Source organism: Ursus maritimus, unplaced genomic scaffold, assembly GCF_017311325.1.
Source record: "Ursus maritimus isolate PB19 unplaced genomic scaffold, ASM1731132v1 scaffold_19, whole genome shotgun sequence".
NCBI lineage: Eukaryota > Metazoa > Chordata > Mammalia > Carnivora > Ursidae > Ursus > Ursus maritimus.
In genome coordinates this window covers 5,816,498-5,839,136 of record NW_024424341.1, presented here as the reverse complement: position 1 = coordinate 5,839,136, position 22,639 = coordinate 5,816,498, and the positions used below count along the sequence as shown (strand labels likewise).

The 22,639-nt window shown below is 41.3% G+C and overlaps 1 protein-coding gene across 3 annotated transcripts in view; it reads left to right on the top strand.

Moving 5' to 3' along the window:
- Positions 1-15,142, top strand: part of DNAJA2 (DnaJ heat shock protein family (Hsp40) member A2) — a 16,778-nt gene extending 1,636 nt beyond the window's left edge. For 2 of the 3 annotated variants that reach the window (XM_040633254.1, XM_040633253.1), the window contains exons 3-9: positions 2,535-2,758; positions 5,294-5,374; positions 5,631-5,764; positions 7,569-7,765; positions 12,520-12,664; positions 12,818-12,945; positions 13,902-15,142. In XM_040633254.1, coding sequence (XP_040489188.1) covers positions 2,646-2,758; positions 5,294-5,374; positions 5,631-5,764; positions 7,569-7,765; positions 12,520-12,664; positions 12,818-12,945; positions 13,902-14,093 — 990 coding nt within the window. In that variant the 5' untranslated portion in view covers positions 2,535-2,645 and the 3' untranslated portion in view covers positions 14,094-15,142. Of the gene's footprint in view, positions 1-559; positions 742-2,167; positions 2,228-2,534; positions 2,759-5,293; positions 5,375-5,630; positions 5,765-7,568; positions 7,766-12,519; positions 12,665-12,817; positions 12,946-13,901 lie in introns of those variants that run through there. The other variant, XM_040633252.1, reaches the window with a different exon arrangement.
- Positions 15,143-22,639: the final 7,497 nt, after the last annotated feature.

Here is a 22,639-nt window from a genome sequence, read left to right as displayed (position 1 = left end):
AGTAGGGAGGATGGGCGGAAGGAGATAATGAAACAAAATCGGTAAAATGTAGCTGTTGTGCTCTCGGTGCAACTACTTTTGGCCCATGTTTAAAAATTCCTTAATACAAAACACGACAGACAGACAGAGACACAAAGACACACACACACCCAGGTGCTGTTTTTCATCTTAAACCCCGAGGGAACCAGACGCAGAGGGTCCACCTGCGGCATCTCGGATTCGGAGGAAGACCTCTGCGGGGCCTCCCGCGGGGGCCCGGCCCGGTTTTCTCGCCCGCCGGACTCGAAGCTGACCGACGGGGTGGCCTCTTCATCCCCTCAGCACCCTCCATAAACGCCTTTCGCAGAGAGCTGAATTTTTGGAAGGCGCGGGTCACAGTTCTCTGTTTCTACGCTGGACCCCGCCCCCGTCGCTGGACTCGAAGAAGCTAGCCTACCTCCGGGTCCTTGCCCACCACGACCCCCAACGGCCGGGCCGAGGGTTCGGGGGCGGACTCCGCGCAGCGACGTCACGGCGCGCCGTGCGCCGGGTCAAAGTTCAGCCCCGCCCCTCTTCCCCCTCGCTGTCTTCCTCGGCCTGCGCTGCCGCCGACGCCGCTGTGGGCCTGGCTGCGCTCCGTCCGCTCCGCCGCCTTCTTCCCTGAGCGCTGCCCGGCCGGCTGCCATGGCAAACGTGGCCGACACCAAGCTGTACGACATCCTGGGCGTCCCGCCTGGCGCCAGCGAGAACGAGCTGAAGAAGGTAGTAGGGAGCGGGACGGCCGGGCAGGGTGTGAGGGGCGCGGGCCTGCTCGGCTGTGGCGGCCAGGCCGCGCTACGGGGCTGCCCACGAGCCGGCGCCGGACGCGGCGGGCTCAAGCTGGGGGGCGGCGGCGGCGGCGAGACCGGCCTCGGCTGACCTTGGGCCGTCGGCCCCGCCCGCCCGCAAATGCAGCAAATAAAACCCACCCCTGCGCAAACACGACGAGAACGCTTCCTTCCTCCCTCCGCCGGCGGGCGCCGGAGGCCGGGCGCTCCCGGGAGGCTGCAGCCTGCGCGGCCCTCCCCGCGCGGAGGTCATCACCCTGGAAAAACAGGTTGGACAGAGGCGCGCAGCGCATCCCGTCCTCGGAAGAGAAGTTGTCCACGCCGCGGTCGTCGGCTTCGGAGCAGGGGCCGGGCCGGGTCGAGGGCCTGGCGGGAGGGTTGAGGCCGCCCCCGCCGGTGCCTCCGGGCAGTTGGGGTTGTTTCCTGGGTGCCGCAGGAGCACCTCCCTCTCTTCCTCCTTCGCCCACTGACCCGTGGGTCTCTGTTGGGGTGTACTATTCTGTGGGCAGGTAACCTAGATGTTCTGTGCCCGCTTCAGGAATAAGTCGTGGGCCCCAGCCAAACACCTGAGTGTACACTAAAAATAAATATAAGGCCTTACTGCTGTCTGCAATGCTGCGAATCTTTGATCTCAGGATTTCAAAGCACTTGCGGAGTTTGATTGAGCCCTACACCGTCTTCACCGAGCTCAGAGTATCCCGATTTGTAAACTGAGAAAAAATTAGACTGCTTCTTAGGCATTGGGACGGGTAGAGTTGAGAGTAAAATGGACTTCCTGTTACCTTACCGGAAATGCTAGTCTGTATTATATAATTCATGTGTCTGTGAATAAAGACTTCAGTGCTGTGTATCCTAGCCACCTAAATGTATACAACTTCACAAAGACTGAAGTCATTCCCAATTTATTAATACCCTAATTAATCCGCCATGTAAAAAAATAAAAGGAGCTTCTCTTGGCTTTTTCCTGATGTTTCAATTAGAGGTAAGGCAGGAGCCTTAATTTTTAGTTAAAATGTTTCGCAGTTTTAACAAACTTAACGATCGTTTCTTTAGCGTTCATTGGAGTCTTGGTCTGGTTACTGGCCATCAAAGACATTTGACAATAGTGAAAACATGGAATTTTCTGATATTTTGGTTTTGGTTAGCGAGTAAACAGTATTGAGGTGGATAAATTAGTAAACAATATTGAGATGTTTTCTCAGCTTACGAATCCAGATTGTCAAACAATCTCAATAAAAGATGTTTTTGGAAGGTTGTGATTTTAAAACATTGCTTCTCAGAAAAATGGATATTTGTACTCATAAATCTTTAAATCAGATTTTGTATGTAACCTTTTTTTTTAATTTTCTTTTTTATTGAAGGCATACAGAAAGTTAGCCAAGGAATACCATCCTGATAAGAATCCAAATGCTGGTGACAAAGTAAGTTATTTGAGGCTTGTCCCCGTGAGGTTTCAGTTTTAAATTGCCCTGCTTGAAAAAAGGAATGTTGTAAAGAAAAGTCCCATCTGTTCCCATAGAGCCAAATTTTTACATGAAGAGTATTTTGGTTTTGTAATGGGAATGCTAACATTCTGGGCAGTGGTAGGTGGGAGATAGGAGCAGAATCAAACCAAAGGTAATTTATAGCTTTTGTTAGAATAATTGGATTCCAGATTCCTGTAGCCTTTCCCCCACTCCTCTACTTGAAAATCCAATTGTTTTCCTTGTTGCTTTTCTTTTTGTATAGTTCAAAGAAATCAGTTTTGCATATGAAGTACTGTCAAATCCTGAGAAGCGTGAATTATATGACAGATATGGAGAGCAAGGTCTTCGGGAAGGTAGCGGCGGAGGTGGTGGCATGGATGATATTTTCTCTCACATTTTTGGTGGGGGATTGTTCGGCTTCATGGGCAATCAGAGTAGAAGTCGAAATGGCAGAAGAAGAGGAGAAGACATGATGCATCCACTTAAGTGAATATCTTTTTTTCTTTTTTAAAAAAATACGAGGTACTATTTTTTCAAGTAGTAATGCTTAGTAAAGATAAAGGTATCAAAAATGTTCTATCTTTTGTCAGAAAAAAAATCTTCCATTTCCTTACTGTCCTCTTTGGGTGACTAAATTGAATTTGATAGCCTGGGTGTTTGTATTTTGCTACCTATCTTACAGGATGGTTGATGTTTCTACTAAGGAGGCAGATGGTTTTGTTATATTGGTCTGAAGCCGCTTGTTACTATATGATTTAAAATTTGAATTATGAAGATTATTTTCTTTTAAGTATTTTAATTTTCCAAGTTACTTTTTATTTAAAAACTTACAAAGTGAGTGACTCTGACTAGTTTGTTTACATGTTACAGTCACTCATTACTTGATCCTCAGTGGGAGCTCTCCTAAATTGGTTTCCATGGAGCTTGCTGGCTTCTAGCCTGACATTAACCTGCCAACATATGAATGGTGTCTGACCTTGGTCTTAGACTGTGAACCCATGAGCCCTCTACAATATGAAAATAGGTATTTTACTTTGCAAAGTTTGTGAGGTGTTTTATCCTCTTTCCGTGAACCCGTAATGGTTTTAGTAGCAAATGCCAGAGACTTTCAAGTGTTTATTTAAAATATTTCATATTACTTTATATATTTGAGTAGATCAGAGGAAGTGTAAGCTTCTACATTGTTAGAATATCATTCTTAAATTTGTATTGTAAAAGAATTTATCCTCAGAAATAAATTTCATTTGGATATTACTCCAAGAGTAATAGTTGTACAGTGTGGTTAGTTCTTTTTTTCTTTGATACAGAAGTGATTTAAGAAGTAAATAAGGTCAAGAGAGTACTTGCTGTACCTTAATAAATTCTTAATATTAAAATTTTTTTTCATTGTATACAGTAAGTGCTGTTTTCTTTTAACAGTATTTAAAGTTTACCTGTTGTTACAAGATTTCATTTTGGGTGGCTTTATAATATTCCATTCCATGATTTACCTTTTCTAGAGGATGTTGCCGGGTTTTTTCTGTAATAAATAGCTCTTTTGAGTATCTTTATATACAGCTTTGTCTTTTCTTGGCAGAGATTTCCAGGCAGGCATCAGTGTTTTGAGGCTGATACATAAAACTAAATTGCCTTATAAAGGATTGTGCCAGTTTAGCACCAGGGTGGAGAGTGCCAGCTTGGCCAGACCATTACCCACATTTTTCCTTCATTGGCCATGTTTGTTGAAGTGTGTGTTTTTCTGGCCTCTTAGGTACTGGTTTTGCATACTAAGTGTAATTTAATATGTAAGGAGGAAAAGATCTACCTGTTTGTTTTCTGTAGATGATTTGGTTAAAGATTGTTATGAGTATAAAAGACAGATGCAGCCAGTTGCTTTTGTCTGATTAAGCTGTAGCTATGTCATTATTTGGAAGCGTTGGTAATGTTTTGTCCATAAGTGTTTTTTTCTTACACTGCCTAGAATGTATAAATTTTAGCTTGAGATAATGCTTTTGGGAAAGTTTGAATACCACAAAATAAATAGTATGGGTGCTTTGCAAAATACTTTTAACTATTGTTCCTCTATTTTAAAGTAAATCTTCACTGCTAAAGGAGATTTAAAAACACAATGAAAAGGGTAAAACCACATTAAGAGCATTGCTTTCAGATCCTAAATGAATAGTATTTTTGAGACTTGATATACATAGATTTTTTTAAAGGTTAGTTCAGAAATGAATGGTCCTATAATTCAAATATGATGTATAAAGAAGAGTTGGGTTTTATCACTTATGTATTTTAAATAGGCTTTTAAACCTTTTTTTTTTTTTTTTTTGATCATAGACCCCTTTGGAAATTTGGTAAAAGTTGTTCAAATATATAATTTTGATTATAAGTCATTGGGTCCTTAAGACCTCTTAAACTTCTAGGCTCTCTGTTGAAAACCTGTTCTTTCCCCCTTCTCAGTCACACTGTTGATAAGGTCACTTTCGTTTTGTTTTGTTTTTGAGACATATGCAATCTAAGTTGCATATAACTTCCATTAAGTTGTAATATAACTTTGTCACCTTCCTAAAAATTGTCTTTGGGGGGAGCCGAGCCTTTAGTAGAGCATGGACTATGGAGCCAAGCTGCTTATGTGATCAAGTAAGGCAGGTTAACCCTCTGTGCTCAGTTTTGTCTTGTAAAATGAGGATAATAATTGTACCTCATTCAGAGGGTTGGATTTGATGGGGGGGCTCCTGCCTCAGGCCAGAAGGTCGTGATGCTTGAGTTTGTTCAATTATCAGCTCTATCAGGAAATGCAGCATAGCAAATTGTTGGCCTGATCCTGTAGATTGTGGCTTTGAGCACCACATATACTGTCCATAAAATTCTTCTGCTAATTTGAGCCACAAAATAAAACTTCTGTCAGTTGACTTAATGTAAGATGATTTTGATTTCTTTAAAAGGTTATAGTGGAATTTGCTCTATCAGCTGTCATTTATATCTTGTATTTAGGAGAACTTGGCTAAATTTGATTGGACCTAATTCTTTTCTCCCCAGAGTGTCTTTAGAAGATCTGTATAACGGCAAGACAACCAAACTACAACTTAGCAAGAATGTACTCTGTAGTGCATGCAGCGGGTAAGTGTGTGTTCAGGTATATGAAATAAATTTCCATTTGTTCTTTCAGGGGCACGTTTAGTCTATACCAGGTAAAAATCGTTCATGATTTAAACGACCCAACACAGAACATTTTCTGATACATTTGAAAGTCAGTTTAAGTACTAGTCATCACTTGATGGGTTGAAGATGAAGGTGAAAAGCACATTTCCTGTTTGTCATGGCCAGTGGAATGGTCCGTGGGCAAAAATCTAATTTATATTCTTGCTTGCTTTAGCCAAGGTGGAAAGTCTGGAGCTGTTCAGAAGTGTAGTGCTTGTCGGGGTCGAGGTGTACGCATCATGATCAGACAGCTGGCTCCAGGAATGGTACAACAGATGCAGTCTGTGTGTTCTGACTGTAATGGAGAAGGTATGCCTGCCAATACTTCTCTGCTTTTTTGTTGAAATGGATTGGAAGTGCAGAAATTGGAGAAGCTTACAATTTTTCTTTTTTAACATGTGTTTGTATTCATCTTATTAAAGAAAAGATACAGAGTTCTAAAAGAAGAATGGGAAAATAATTGTTCTATTATGCATAGGCCCGATGAACACAAACAGTAGATTTGTATTATGTTCAGTGAAATGTTAATCTTTAGTTCCGAAAGGATGGGCAAAGTTTTTTGTCCCTTTATATTTTTAAAGGTTATATTTGATAAAGAGAGAGACAGCAGATTGTTTAATTACCATTCTGATAAGTGGAGGATTTTTCTGTAAGCATTAGCTAGCTTTTAAGGATAGATACGGGGATTGAAGCCCTTCTCACAGAAGTAGAGGCTTTAGGTTTTGAATGGCTTTGAAATACTTAGGCTCAGAGTGATTTCTGAAACTACTACTCACCTCTGTCCTTGTGCTTTTATAGCCATAGACAATATATAACCGAATGGGCATGACTGACTTCCAGTTATTTTCTTAGAAAAACAAGGGCATTGGCCTGTGGGTTTTAGTTTGCCAGACCCTGTTCTAGAGCAGCCGTCTAATAAAATTTTTCTACAGTGATGGAAATATTCTGTATATGCAGTGTTGAGTATGGTCACCATCAGCCACCTGTGACTGTTCAGTACATGAAATGTAGCTAGTGTGACTGAGGAACTGAATTTTTAATTTTAGTTCATTTAAACTTTAAATAGCCACAGATGGCTGGTGGCTACCATGTTGGACAGCACAGTTCTAGAGCATGTTTTTCCAAATTGCTCCAGAAAGTGGTGAAATAATGGAGAAACTGCATATTATAATCCCCTCCTGGAAAGTCTCAGTGCACTTTACCTTATTAAAGCCTCTAACAGTCCCGCTATCAAGAATCCAAAGTGTACTGAAATCTTTACCCATGTACCGTTACCATTATGGGGAACTGGTGTTTTGCAGAACATACTTTTTGAAAGCAGTGTTCTAGAAATAGTCCCTGAAGTCATCAATTATACATGTTACCTAAGCGTTACAGTGTGCCAATAATCAGCTAGTAGAAATCAATGCTATTTTTTCACAATATACTATGTAGAACTTCAGTTTTATGTAATTATACCACTAATTAAATGTTTCAGAAGAACACATAGAAAAGAAGCTGTGTTGTCCTGAACATGATATGGGGGTACTCAGTGTCAGCTAAAATTTAGCCTTTTCTCATTGGTTTTGGAAATTTCTCAATGATATTGTACCTAAATAAAAGGAAGATCCGTAATAGGACATCTGAGCGGGGTTAGTCTAGGAAATAAATAAAATGCCCTACCAACTATACAATGTAATAATGAGCCATAAAAGATATTTAAGTTTTTATTCGGGTTGTTTCTGTCAGCAGAGTTAAATTTACATGAAACTAAGACTGAAAACAAAAAATGAAGTAGCACTTGTGGAAGCTTCAGCATCTGACCACCCGTTTTGTTTCCTTGATCTTTAGGCTTTGTTTTAACTTTAGGAAGTATAGTCAGGAGCCGAGAAAGTATTAAGATACGTTACATTTCTCGTACATTTCTTCTCTGAAATAGAGGGAACCAGGTAGCTGGGTCCTTCAGGTAACCTGTAGTAAGATGTGAGTTTCTGTTATTAAGAATGATAATTTAAACAAAACTTTAGATAGAAATTAAATCCAGGACATTTAATGAATAAAAACATTATCAAGATGTATCTTAAGAGTGCAGTGTAGTACTCTTGCTGAAAGTTTGAATGTTCTCTCTTTCTAGGAGAGGTAATTAATGAAAAGGACCGCTGTAAAAAATGTGAAGGGAAGAAGGTGATTAAAGAAGTCAAGATTCTTGAAGTCCACGTAGACAAAGGCATGAAACATGGACAGAGAATTACATTCACTGGGGAAGCAGATCAGGCCCCAGGAGTAGAACCAGGAGACATTGTTCTTTTGCTACAAGAGAAGGAACATGAGGTAATTTCCTTTTTGTCTGTTTGTTTGATTTTTGTTTTATTCAGAAATGGGTCTTGTGGTCAGGATAGAGGTTAGATATTTTCGGGTTCTATGGAATAACATTGAACATAAATGAAGTTAAGTGGTTGGGCTGAGTTATAAGAACTGACTTGTTTAGTAGACCAACAAGGCAGGTGCAGTCAGGAGCATTGAAAAGGAGTCAGTTTTGGTTCCAGCTCAGCCATTGATTAGCACTGTAATCTTAAGTAATCCTGTTGTCTCTGTACCCCAGTTTCCTTGTTTATGAAAATAAGGGCATTGGACCAGATGATCTAAGGCAGCTTATTTTTCATTGTGAAACTCCTTTGGTGGGTGGTGAGTGGTGGATAGGGCTTCAGTCTTCCGTGCTGCTCTCTTGATTTTTTCTACATATTGGGTTAACCATGTGAACTTTTCTTAAAAGATTCTGCAGTTTAAAAAAAAAATATTTTGAAGGTACCTGGGTGGCTCAGTTGGTTAAACATCTGCCTTTGGCACAGGTCATGATCTTGGGGTCCTGGGGTCAAGCCTGCATTGGGCTTCCTGCTTAAGTGGGAGTTGTCTTCTCCCTTCCCCTCTCCCCCCTTCCCCTGCTCGCACGAGCATGCTCTCTCTCAAATAAATAAAATCTTAAAAAAAAAGTAATTATTATTTTGGGTATATATTGTATGTTATGTACAAGGCATAATTAACTGGTCCAACAGTGTGGTCTAGTATATATTATTTTGATTAATACCGTTGCACGGGGTTTTTTTTTTAAGGTTTTATTTATTTATTTGACAGAGTGAGAGAGCACAAGCAGGGGGAGAAGCAGAGGGAGAGGGAGAAGCAAGCTCCCTGCCAAGCCGGGAGCCCCACGAGGGGCTTGATCCCAAGATCCAGGGATCGCGACCTGAGCCAAAGGCAGACACTTTACCGAATGAGCCATCCAGGCACCCCACACATGTATTTTATAATGTGCTATGGAGTATACTGTGGGCCTTTATTCTTGAAGACTGTATCTGGAGCCATTCAGGAAACCTCTTTAGTAATCACCCAAATTCTTGACTATAGAAGCTTTTGACGGGGTCTGGCATTATACTTGATCCCATTGACCTGAGTTTCTCTGAAGGTCCTTACATCACAAGTCAACCACCTTTTTAGTTTGTACTAAAATTTTCTCTAATTTGATGGTGATTTCTATAAATAAAGTAAATTTTGAAAATCACTTAATCTAATAGAGAGTAAAGCCATATTGAGATGTAGATTCTGGGAATTTGATTGGTTAGATTAATTCCCTAACTAGATGTTGCTTGCTCTCCTACGCTAGCCCTTCTCAGGGTAAATTTGTTACCTCGGCAAAGCTATAAATTACTATATATTTTTAGGCCCTTTGTGGATATTGCCAAACCTACAAATAGCAAGAGCTTCTTGCTTGCTAAACAATAGTAATTCCTAGAATTGTGCCTTAGGGTCTTACAGGTTGAAATATTCGTAAACCCCCCCCCAGGATGGATGGATGGATGGATAGATTGATTGATTGGTTTGAGAAGGACCGAGAGAGGTGGGTGGAAGGGCAGAGGGAGAGAGAGACTCTCAAGCAAACTCCATGCTCAGTGCAGAGCCCAACATGGGGCTCCATCTCACAACCCTGGGATTAGGACCTGAGCCAAAAGCAAGAGTCGGACGCTCAACTGACTGAGCCACCCAGGTGCCCTGAAAAGAGCTGTAACTCTTTTAAAAGATTCTTTGTTAACTGGTATTGTAGCCATTTCCTCATTTGTTCAGTCATGCCTTTCCTGCGCAACACCATCACAAGGCATAAAGGCAGGAAGGAGAGCCAAGTAATTGAGACGTTTATAAAATGCTTGGGTATAAACTGTATTGTAAGATGGTACAAGATGTGGGTATTTTCATTTATCTGTCACTGGAATAGTTTGAGGGCAGTTACCAGATGGTGTGTGGCAGTGCAGCGGCAGGAGGGCGATGGGGAAGTTAAGAAGTAGTGCTTATTTGGAGGAGAGGTTTTGGTATGTCAGACTGGTGGCGGAACCTTTTTTATCCCTACGTTCAGTCTTTAGTGTTGCTACGTAATCAGGATTTTTAAAATACAGATTACTGGATTTGGAGAGAAGGGCTTAAGTTCTGATTCCCCATTTACTGCTAGCTTTGGGCTCCCTGCGCTTGGCTTGGCTTTCTGAATAAAGAGGTAGTCCTCCCTCAAGGGTAACGTAGAATCAGACGAGATCGTGAATAAACTGCTTTTCTTTCTCGGGGCTGTGGGGAGGCGTTTGGAAGAAGGTCACCTCTTAAAATCGTTGAAGTGTGGAATTGCATGGGATTTCCAACAAACAGCAGCTGGTAACCATCTAAAGTAGAAAATAGATGTTGGAGGTTAAAGTGGAAGTTCAGCTAGTGAGAGGTCAAAAATTGCTACTTCATGGTTTTATTATGACCAGTGAAGTAAATTGGAGCCTGAGATTTAGGCATCTTGTTTAATTAATACCACTGAAAATATTAATCTTTTTTTTTGAAGGATTGATTTATTTCACAGAGGGGAGGGAGGGAGGGAGAATTACGCAGACTCCCTGGTGATAGCGGAGCCAGATTCCAGCCGATCCCGTGAGTCTGGGATCATGACCTGACCTTAGCCAAAACCGAAGCCAAGAGTAGGATGCTCAACCGACTGAGCCACCCAGGCGCCCTGAAAATGTTAACCTTCTAAGAAAATTTGGCTAGTCTCAACTAGTTCATGAAAAACCTTGTGGTTATTTTGTTTGGGGCTTTGTTCTTTTCACTCCCAACATTCGTGCTGAAGGAATTGTCAGGCCATGAGATTAGGGTGGGTGCTGTAGCTGTGAAACGTGTAAACCTTCAGATAAAAAACATTCCGGTTTTGAGAGTGCTTTGTATCCTGTGTAATTCATCTTTCAGTGCATGCGTATGTCTGTTTTGGTGATAATGGCTACAACTGCGCCTTTGCACAGCAAAGAACCACGGTATCTGGTGATGTTCGTCCCGTCTCTATGTTCTGTACTTTGTTTTCCAGAAAGTATTATCGCTTTCAGTCTTTTGCTGTCTGGTTCTTGGCAGTCCCTCCTCATTAACCTGGGTTTTCAAAAATTGCCTGAATGTCCTTGCTTGTTTATTCTCTGTTCAAATTTTAGCATCAAATTTTCTAGCCTACTTACCCCTCCACCAGTTCCCTGCTCCCCAAAATAACCCTGATAATGTCTTCAATTGGAATTAGTTTAAGTTGAGCTCCCTTCTGAGAACATGGTGCCTCTTCTCGTTTCTACTTCTGTTGTAGCTTTAACCAGAGGATATCTGGTTATAGTTGGTTCTTGGAACAATAATGTTATAAGATGTTCAGAAACACTAGCATTTTACAGTTATAAAAACATTAAAACATCCTGTGTTAAAGAATCCTTACTGAATTTCTCTACCCACCGTGAGAAACACTTGCGTAAATGCACATAGGGAATATGGATTCTGTGGCTCCCAACTTCAGCATACATTAGAATCACCTGTTGTTAAAACTGCAGATTGCTGAGGGCGCCTGGGTGGCTCAGTCGTTAAGCCTCTGCCTTCGGCTTAGGTCATGATCCCAGAGTCGTGGGATCGAGCCCCGCTCCCACTGCTTGTGTTTCCTCTCTCGCTGTCTCTCTCTCTGTCAAATAAATAAATAAAATCTTTTAAAAAAACAAAACTGCAGATTGCTGAGCCTCGCCTTGATGGTTTCTGATGCAGTAGGTATGGGGTGTGGTCTTAAGAATGTGCATTCCTAACAAGTTTCCTGGTGCTGCTGAGGCTGCTGGTCCAGGACCACTGATCGAGATAATAGTTTGAGATTAACTTTCCTTCATGGGTAAATTTAGGAGGATAGTTTGGGAAAAGAGGGTATCTTTCAGATTTTCACTTTTCCCTAACTGAACTGGCCAGGATTATTTTTTTTTTTTCAATTTAGTTAACATATACTGTGTTATTAGTTTCCGGGGTAGAATTCAGTGATTCATCAGTTTCATACAGTTTGTTTGCTTTATATTCATCTAGGTGAGATAAATTTTAGGTGAGATAAAACTTCCTTGTACCTGTGTAAAAAGCATGATATTGAGCCCATTTAGTGGTTGAGCTTTTTATGTTGAACTTGGGCTCTCCCCTTCCCCTGTTATGATCATTTCTGGGGAGCACTCCCAAGGCAAACCTGTTGTATGTAATCCTGCCGAGCTGTCTATACCTTTTTTTCTGAGGCAGCGTCAGGAAATAAGCCACAATTACAGAATATCCCTGGTTCTGTTTTTTGGAGCCTCAGCTATGCTTCATGAGCCAGTTTTCTCAATTTCAGTGCTTTTCTTTCTTTTTTTTAAGATTCTATTTATTTAAGAGAGAGAGCAGGAGCCTGGCTGGGGGGAGGGGGGGGATGTGGACAGGAGGAGAAGCAGGCTTTCCGCCAAGCAGGGAGCCCAACTCAGGGCTTGATCCCAGGACCCCGGCATCAGGACCCGAGCCAAAAGCAGATGCTTAACCGACTGAGCCACCCAGGCGCCCCTCCAATGCTTTTCTGATAGATGTTTCTAGCATAGTACATGAGAATAGCCAGGTTTCCTTATGTAAATTTAGGGAATTAGGGATGATGACAGTTTGGCTTTTACAATGAATGGCAGAATGAAGGTTTCGAAACCATTTCAGGGAGCACAGCACAACAGGGTGTGGCTCCGTAATTTTTTTTAAATGTGTTTTGTGTGCTTTATTTGTAGGTGTTCCAGAGAGATGGGAATGATTTGCATATGACATATAAGATAGGACTTGTTGAAGCTCTATGTGGGTTTCAGTTCACATTTAAGCACCTTGATGGACGTCAGATTGTGGTGAAATACCCCCCCGGGAAAGTAATTGAACCAGGTAAATCTTGATTTTTGTCTGATCCGAGATTCCATGTGGGTTTTTTTGCAGTTTGTAATTTTTTTATAGTAGGTGACTCTCAAAAGAATTATTGAACACCTTTCTTCTTGGGTAAAATTCTCATAGTTTCCTTTTTACTTACTCAAATAATAGGATGTGTCCGTGTAGTCCGAGGGGAAGGAATGCCACAGTATCGTAATCCCTTTGAAAAAGGTGATCTTTACATAAAATTTGATGTGCAGTTTCCTGAAAACAACTGGATCAACCCAGACAAGCTTTCTGTAAGTATTCTCTCTAAATATAAGCAACAAATTACTTGAAGTAATAATGAGGTGTTTCTTTGTCACCTTTGATTCGTTTTTGGTGCTAAGATTAGAACACATAATTTATAAAATTTTGCTTTTTTACCATTTGAGTGATTGTTGGGCCATCCCGGTGATTATTAAAAGCAAGGCTTGGCGCGCCTGGGTGGCTCAGTCAGTTAAGCATCCAGCTAATCTCAGGCCATGGTCTCAGGGTCATGAGATTGAGCCCCATGTCAGTCTCCTCGCTGAATGTGGAACCTCCTTAACATTCTCTTTTCCTTTCCCCCAACCCACACTCTTTCTCTCTCTCTCTCTCTCTTAAAAATAAATAAATAAAAAAGTACGTACGTAAGTAAAGTCAAGTCTTGCTGGTGTAGGTGGTGGTGGTGCCAAGCAGGGAATAGTAAAGAATTAAGGCAGATTGGATGTAAGCTGGTGGTGGAAGGATTGGGACTCCCTGGCCACCAGATCCCTCACCTGAAGGGGCAGCCTCCCAGCTTACCCAGCTTTCTTCTTGGGTAGAATTCTCAGTTTCCTTTTTACTTACTCAAATAATAGGATGTGTCCGTGTAGTTCGAGGGGGAGGAATGCCATGGTATCATAATCCCTTTGAAAAATCCTTTGAAAAAGGTGATCTTTACATAAAATTTGATGTGCATTTTCCATGTGGGAAGGCATGTCTTACGTAAAATTTTCCAGGTTTAAATGTTGGCGGCTACTTCTGGTTTTCTGTTTTCTAAGCAATAGTTGGGTTGTACAAAAGGTGTCTGCAGATTTGACCTGTTGGTCATCAGTTTGTGATCTCTGGCTTGAAGTGCACTAGATTTGTCTATTTTCACTCTCAAAGAAGCATATACCTTGGATTGTATCCAAAGGGAAGTTGAAGATAGCTTACAAACTACCCTTTTTGTTTTGTTTTGATTTTAATGAAGGAGCTAGAAGATCTTCTGCCGTCTAGACCAGAAGTTCCCAACATAATTGGAGACACAGAGGAGGTAGAGCTTCAAGAATTTGATAGCACTCGGGGCTCGGGAGGTGGTCAGAGGCGTGAGGCCTACAACGATAGCTCTGATGAAGAAAGCAGCAGCCATCACGGACCAGGAGTGCAATGTGCCCATCAGTAAACTCTGCAGACAAATCGCACAGGTGGATTTTCTCTCCACACTTGCCCGGTTTGCTTTCAGCGATCCAGCTGGAGTGTCTGGTCAATCCTGATGAACTGATGGACATCTGTTGGTCTATGTGTAACTTTTAAAATTGGTACAGTATCTACAGAGTGTATAATTTAAACTAACCACAAAGCTTTACATCTTCATTTTGACTGTTCTGTAGCAGAATAAAGCACTTGAAAGGAAACAAGACTCCCTTTCACCCATGGGTTATAAGTTTCAGTCCTGGTATCTGTGCTTGATTTTTATCAGTTTTGTGTAGATTTTATGTTTCATATTTTAAATCCAAATCCCACATTGTAAAGTTTGTGTACAATTTGTCCTGAAGCTTTGTGTTTGGCTGCACCTGCGTAAGCTGCTACAAATAGAATAAAGAATTTCATAGCCTGTATCTATCATTTAGATGCATGGAAAAATGGGCTTTGCACACAATGGGTTTGGAGCTGACTGGGAACAATGGAAAAAAATAACATTAGCTGTGGTTGTAAAGTACCCACCTCCTTTTTCTTTTTCTTTTTTTTTTTTTTTTTTACCATCTTGTGAAAGGTTTCTGAAACTCGATAATAAAAAGCAGTTGGTATAAATTATTCTTTGTGTCACATTTTTAGAAGGAAGAACATACTTGGAACTGTAAAATATATCCTTAAGTTGGAGAATGTATCCTTCATTCTGGTTCTTAAGCAGCCCTTTAAAAACCCATTGGCCTGAAGCTTATGCCTCAGGTACGTGCCCATTTTATAGTTTTAAAAGGCAAAAAGAAAGTTCGATATATTGGTAGAAACAGGCTTTATTGGCTTCAATTGATGCTTTGTACAGTCAAGGACATCTAAGTTATGTAACTCATAAGTTATGATTCCGAGCGTTGGGGCAGGTTAACCTAGCCTCTGTATCTCCCCACCACCACCCCCTTTTAAAAATAAGGTAAACAGCAAATCAATATTAGAACCATGTCTGCATAGAACCTGTTAAAATGCTCTGTTTTCATTAAATGTTAAGTTAAAGATTCTCTGTCTCCATTAAGTTGAATATTTGAGATTGGGGGAGCATTGATTGCTAATGTTCTGTAGAAAAGTAAGACTCTTAGGCTGGTATGAGAAAAATCAGGTAAAACTACTATAAAGAGGATGTTGTGTCGCTCTTCTTTGCATCTTCTATTACCTTCTTTTCATTCCCAGAGTAGATATTTTTAGAACACACTTTAATTTTAGGGAAAAGAGACGTTAGTTGTACATTTTCCATTTGTAAAAGAACAAATGGGGAAAACTAAAAACTAAAATTTAAAAATCTATTATGCCATCCCTGAGTCTAAACACAGTACTTATAGTTTATTTCGAGGTCTACAAGACCCTGGATGGGGGGCGGGAGGTGGGGAGGGTGGGGCGGGAAGTGTCCTGGCATTAATCAAGGCCTGTGAGGTTTAAATTATTGCCCTCTCCTCTCTACCTCCATTGTACAAAAAATATTTTACAACCAGCCTGGGCAAGATTCAACAGCATAGTAGTTTTGTATCCAAGGTTACTTCCCCACAACCACTTTAAGGGTAAGAAATGCAGTGGCAATACAAAGTTTGTAGCCTTTCCAATAAAGGTTTATAAAACATTAGAGTTGTTCAGTGTAGTCTTTGTTTTAATCCTTCTACCCAGGTTTTTTGGTCATAGCGAAAACCATATGGAAGGAGAATCCACCCTTGTTAAACTCTGTTACTGCACTCGGTCGTGCTCTGCTTTGTAGAGCACGTGTGTACAGAATAAGCATGTATGGTGTCAGCGGCACAAAGAATCTTTTTAACAACTTTATTGAAATAACTCCTGTGCCATTAGCTCTGCCTTTTAAAAAAAAGGTGTACAATTCAGTGGTTTCCAGTATGTTTACAGAGCTTGCAACCATCACCACCATCTAATTCCAGAATGTTTTCATCACCCCAGAAAAAAACCCCAAATCCATTAGCATTCAGTCCCCATTCCATTCCCCAGCCCCTAGTACAATCACTAACCTAGTTTCATTTTGTATCAAATGGAGTCATAGCGACATGTGGCCTTTGTAAGCTGTTCATTTAGTATGTTTTCAAGGCTTATTGCTGTCACAGTATGGATCAGTACTTTGTTTTTATTGCCAACTAATCTATTGTGTAGCTAGCAGTACCATCCATCAGTCGATGGACATTTGGGGGTTTTTCCATTTGAATAATGCTACTTTGGACATTCATGTATAAATTTTTGTGTGGACATATTTACAGTTCTTTAAGATCTATACCAGGAGTGGAATTGCTGGGTCTCATGGTAAGTGTTTAATCTTTTGAAAAACCGCCAAACTTTTCCAAAAGTCTGCACCATTTTACAGTCCTGCCAGCAATACATGAGATTTCAATTTTTCCACTTTAACTGCCAACGTTTGTTAGTACCTGTCATCCTACTGGGTGATGAAGTGGTTTTTATTTGCATTTGCCCAATGTCTCATGATGGTAGCCATCTTTTCATATGCTCACTGGCTATTTGTATATCTTTGGAGGAATGTATTCAAATCCTTTGCCACTGCATACTTTATTCAGATTTTTAAGATTTTATTTATTTGACAGCGAGAGACAGCGAGAGAGGGAACACAAGCAGGGGGAGTTGGAGAGGGAGAAGCAGGCTCCCCACCAAGCAGGGAGCCCGATGCAGGGCTCGATCCCAGGACTCTGGGATCGTGACCTGAGCCGCAGGCAGAGGCTTAACGACTGAGCCACCCAGGTGCCCCTATTCAGATTTTTTTTTAGTTTTTATCTTTTTCTGTTCCAGGATATCCTATTACATTTAGTTACACGTGCAAAGGCTCCTCTTTGCTGTGACAGTCCTCAGACTTGCTTTGTTTTGATGACCTACACAATTTTGGGGAATACTGGTCAGCTATTTTGCAAAATGTCCCTTGATTATACGTATAAAGTCTCTCACAGCACTAGTTGCAGGAATGAATCCGTATGTTGAAAAACCTGTTTCCTCTGCTCATTACATTTCTGAGGCTGCCTGTAGTTAGCACAGACCCCGCAGGTTAAGGGCTCAGTCCCACAAGACTGTCGCAACTTCAGGTGTCAATCACAAATCCCAGGTCCTTGCCTACACTTCTGACCAACTGCTAATTGGTGGTACCCACAACCCCCTCCTCAGTTTCGATAATTTGCTAGAATGGCTCACAAAACTCAGGAAGACACTACTTACTAGATTGCCAGTTTATCATAAAGGATACAACCCAGGAACACCCAAAGGGAGGAGATGCAGAGGGCAAGGGATGTGGCGTTGCTGTGCCCTCTGAGCACATCCCTCTCCCAGCTTCTTGATGTGTTCACTAATCCGAAGCTCTCTGGACCCTGTCCTTTAGGGTTTCTATGGAGGTTCCATTACATAGGCACAATTGATTAAATTCATCGGCCATTTGGGGGTTTTGGGGTTTTTTCGTCTTATTAAACTTTTGTTTTAATGGGTCTCAAAATTCAGTGACAGATTCTGGCCAAGTTGTTTCCATTAAAAAGCACTGATTTTAAAAACAAATAACCTAAAACTGCCACACACACACACACACACACACACACACACACACACACACACACAAAACAAATGGTTCACAAAACATTGTCCTGGTTCTACAATGCATTGTTATCCTTAACCAGTTCTTTACTATTAAACTTGAGTGGTGTCATCAAAGCAGTGGGCAAGAAGGCAGCTGGAGCTGGCAAGGTCGCCAGCTACGCCCAGAAAGCTCAGAAGGCCAAATGAATATTACCCCCCGTACCTGCCACCCCCGTCCTCATCAGTGGTGGAAGAACGATCTTAGAACTGTTTGTGTCATTGACCGTTTGTGATTGAACTTCATCTCAGCCTCTCTCAGCTGCTGGAGGTCTGGACGGTGAGGCTGGGAGTTCCAACCCTCTAATCACACGGTTGGTTCCACTGGTAACCACCTTCCATCCTTCAAGACTCATCTCATTAGCCCAAATTCAGGTATCGTTGAAAGAGTCTAGCTGCAAATAAAAAAGACACTCCTCCCACCCCCTCAGGAAATTCCAAGGGTTTTAAGAGCTCTGTGCTGGGAACCAGGAACACAGACCAAATGTGTATTTCTTACCCTATCACAGTATCACAGCGTTACGTCAGTGAAACACCACAGCACACACTGCTGCATGTTGGAACTCTGTCAAGGATTGTTGGAGAGGATGTGGAGAAAGGGGATCCCTCCTACATTGTTGGTGGGAATGCAAGTTGGTACAGCCACTTTGGAAAACAGTGTGGAGGTCCCTTAAAAAGTTAAAAATTGAGCTACCCTATGACCCAGCCATTGCACTACTGGGTGTTCACCCCAAAGATACAGACGTAGTGAAGAGAAGGGCCATATGCACCCCAATGTTCATAGCAGCATTGTCCACAATAGCTAAATTGTGGAAGGAGCCGAGATGCCCTTCCACAGATGACTGGATTAAGAAGCTGTGGTCCATTTATACAATGGAATATTACTCAGCTATCAGAAAGAACGAGTTCTCAACATTTGCTGCAACATGGACGGCACTGGAGGAGATAATGCTAAGTGAAATAAGTCAAGCAGAGAAAGACAAATATCATATGATTTCTCTCACCAAGGAACATAAGAACTAGGATGATCGGTAGGGGAAGAAAGGGATAAAGAAGGGGGGTAATCAGAAGGGGGAATGAACCATGAGAGACTATGGACTCTGGGAAACAAACTGAGGGCTTCAGAGGGGAGGGGGGTGGGGGAATGGGATAGACCGGTGATGGGTACTAAGGAGGGCACGTATTGCATGGTGCACTGGGTGTTATACGCAACTAATGAATCATCGAACTTTATATCGGAAACCGGGGATGTACTACTGTATGGTGACTAACATAATATAATAAAAAAATCATTAAAAAATAAATTAAATTTAAAAAAAAAACCTCTGTCAAGGCACATGTGCAGAACTTGTTTCCAACAGGCCTGCTTGCACCATTAGTCCAGTGTTAGCTCAGTGAAACACTGGGAAAGCTTGCTCCTGCCATTTGCCTACCATTGGCTTCGTCGTCAAGTTCCACCGTCCATGCATGGTGATAGCAGAATTGTAAACCCATGCCCACACGGGAAACAAGTTTATCAGCTAGTGCACGGTGCTACCAACAGTTTCTTCTAATTTTATAGATCTCGTTTCCAAAGTGACTTATGTTAGTAGCCTCATCCCCTTCCAGGAGATTGTTAATATGTTGTAGTGTAGTTAAATTGTGTTCTTTGTTCTACATTTCATCCTAGGAACCCCCCCCCCCGACACCTCCAAAGGGTGTTTTTAAATCTGCATACATGGAGGGTCACCGTGCAACAATGTTCACTGTGTTTCGACAAATGCATCGTGTCACGTATCTACCGTTACAGTGTCACATGGAATAGTTTCACCGCCCTAAAAAGGCCTACGCTTCACCTATTCAACCCCCCTGCCCCCCTCCTGAACTCATGGCAACCTCTTCTTACTGTTTCTCACTTTTCCAGAATTTCATATAATTAGAGTGATAGAGTTAGTATGTAGCCTTTCAGACTGGCTTTCACTTAGCAATAGGCATTTAAGATTCACCCATATCTTTTTGTGGCTTGATAACTGATTTCTTGTTGCTGAGTACGATTCTATTGTATGGATGTACCACGGTTTATCTTTTTTTAAAAATTTTTATTTATCCATTTATTTGAGAGCGAGCACAAGCAGGGGGAGAGGCAGAGGGAGAGGGAGAAGCTGGCTCCCCGCTGAACACGGAGCTCCATGTGGGGCTTGATCCCAGGACCCTGAGATCATGACCGAAACCGAAGGCAGACGCTTAACAGACTGAGCCACCCAGGCGCCTCCATGGTTAATCTTTTATCAAGATTTTCGATTTGCAAAATTTTTTTTGCCATTTCATGGGTTGTCTTCAATTTCTTGATAGTGTCCTTTGAAGCACAAAGATTCTTAATTTTTAAGTCCAAAGTATCTATTTTTTTCTTTCGTTACTTGTGCTTTCGGTGTCATATAAAGAATTCTAACTAAAATGTATAACACTGGGAATGGAACCATCAGTGTTTATTTTGGTACAGGAGCTGAGTTTTGCATACAATAATCACCGGGTTCTGGGGAGTGGGAAGGACATTGTGGAGCCTACCTGGTAACTGATATTTTACTTGGGAAGCCCACATGAAGTTACTGTTAACAATTGTATCAATTAGGTCTTGCATGTTTTGCTGGAAGTACTAATTATACTGACTCATTTGCTTGCCTCTCCTTGCCAACCCATTTACTTATGCCACACAGAGTAAGTGAGATCCGTAAACCTAGACTTCCTTTTTTTGGCTTGCTCCTTTGCAAGTCTTATGTTCTTTCAGTTTCAAGTAAACACACTTTATATTAATATAAATAGCTGGGGTTTGATTACAAAGAGATGCATGGATCTAATAATTACTCCAAAAGTCTTGTGATTAATTCATCCCCAGCTGCAAGGGATTTGGTAAAATTCTGAAGCCCACACAGTCTGGTGGAGACGTCTAGAGAATGTTGTTACTATAATTCCCGTTTGTTTTTAATTTCTGAAAGTTCAGCGAAATCTCCGGTCCAAGTGAACCAATTGCCAGTGCCACCATAAGTCAGGCTAAAGAAAAGGACCTGAGGAAGCTCTTTAGCCGTGGTAGGCGGAGCACCTCCACGAGTGATGTGTCTTACCCGTCTGTGTGTGAACAGCTAATCCCCTCTTGTGATCTACAAATTACTTTCTGTTGGGAAGACGGCACATGATGATTAAAAGATGAGATTTGAAAAAAATGAATAATCCATTTCTCCAATCCCATACTAATGAGACTATCAATACAGACAAATTGGTCTTTATTCTTTAAGCTTTTTTTAATGCATATGGAACCAACCCTCCCATCTTTAGTCCTCTTCCCACATGCACTTTTACCATTTTCTCACGTGCGTGTATGTGAAAATGGGATACAATTTATTTAACAACTTCTCTTTGGTCTTTTACTCCTTTGCCATATCTGCATACTGATGCGTGATGAGCCGTGTCTTCGTTTCAATGACCTCACAGTTCTGGCGTTTGGGTGAACCATCATCCAATCTTCTATTGGTAATGTTGACCTTACAAATAAAATAGCCAGTTATTTTACCAACAAATTAAGTTTCTTTGGGAAATAGCAGAAGAATTGCAATTTGGGACATGCAAGCTATGGCAAACCATAGGCAAGTCTGGAGAATAAAGGAGAGAAATATTACTTTATGGAGAAAAACGAGGAAGCCAAGAGGGGTTGCTTTGAAAGAAGGTCTATTGGAGGAAAGCAAGAGTTCAGGGTGGTGATGATTTCTCATTGGTTGAGTCGTGACGGTTCCTCACTAGTTGGGCTGCTGCTGGACAAGGAGAAAATCTCCCACCCTCTCTCTGGGGTAGGAAAGTGAACTTCTTGTTCAGAAATGTGAAGTAAGCTGTGACAAAAGTTTTTGTGTGAAAGCTCCCCCTTCAGGGTTTCCCAACTCCATTCTTCTTCTTCTTTTTTTTTTAAGTTTATTTACTTATTTGTAAGTAATCTCTACACCCAACATGGGCCTTGAACTTATAACCCCGAGATCAAGAGTTGCTCACTCTTTCGACTGAGTTAGCCAGGCCCCGCTTCCTAGACTCCATTCTAAATGAAGTTTCTCTTCATTAATTTTCACAATAGATATTTAGATTGCTTCCAATTATTTCTTATTACAAACGATCATATGGATAATAACTTCATAAATATGTCTGTGCATTTGTACATAAAGCACGGATTACAAAGTTAAGCTTCTAACGTATATTAGAAATGCACATGGTACCTAAATAAATATTTATTGAATGAAAGGGGTGCCTCTTGATCTTTGAACCTAATCTAAAATCTGGAAGACATAAAATAATGACCTAAATCTCTGAAAAAGGACTCTAGAAAAATAATATATCCCTGTTAGAATTGGAAGATAGAGCCAAAATGAGTTTCTCAACTTCTTCAGTACCAAAGATCTCATGCTGAAGTATCTTGCTTGCCAAATAAGTTGCGATTGTTTACTTTTTACTATATTAAGGCACAGCTTTCAGTTCTGAAAGCTATGATGTAACTCACTGTAGAACCAAAATCCATAAAATGGGCATCTATATTTAAAGTATACTTAACTTTAGAAGACACAAGAGTCAGTCGGGAGAATGCCTGGGAATGCCACTTCCTGAGACACTCAGTGAAACACCCACCCACCAAGCCTTATGTACTAATCCTGATATTACAGGGAATTGGGCTTCCCTCACGGACAACTGATTTAAGCTAGACTCAAGTCTCCAAGGTTTTGGCCTTGCTTAGGCATCTAAAGGTAGGTTGAGTGTTGAGCTATTTCTTCGAAGGCATAATTGATACCTGACCCCCAGTGCTCTCAGTGACCAAGCTCTTCAAACAAGCCTGTCAGTGTGGGTAGCAGTGGTCTGACAGACATGGCGACACTTCATCCCATTCTCTTTCTC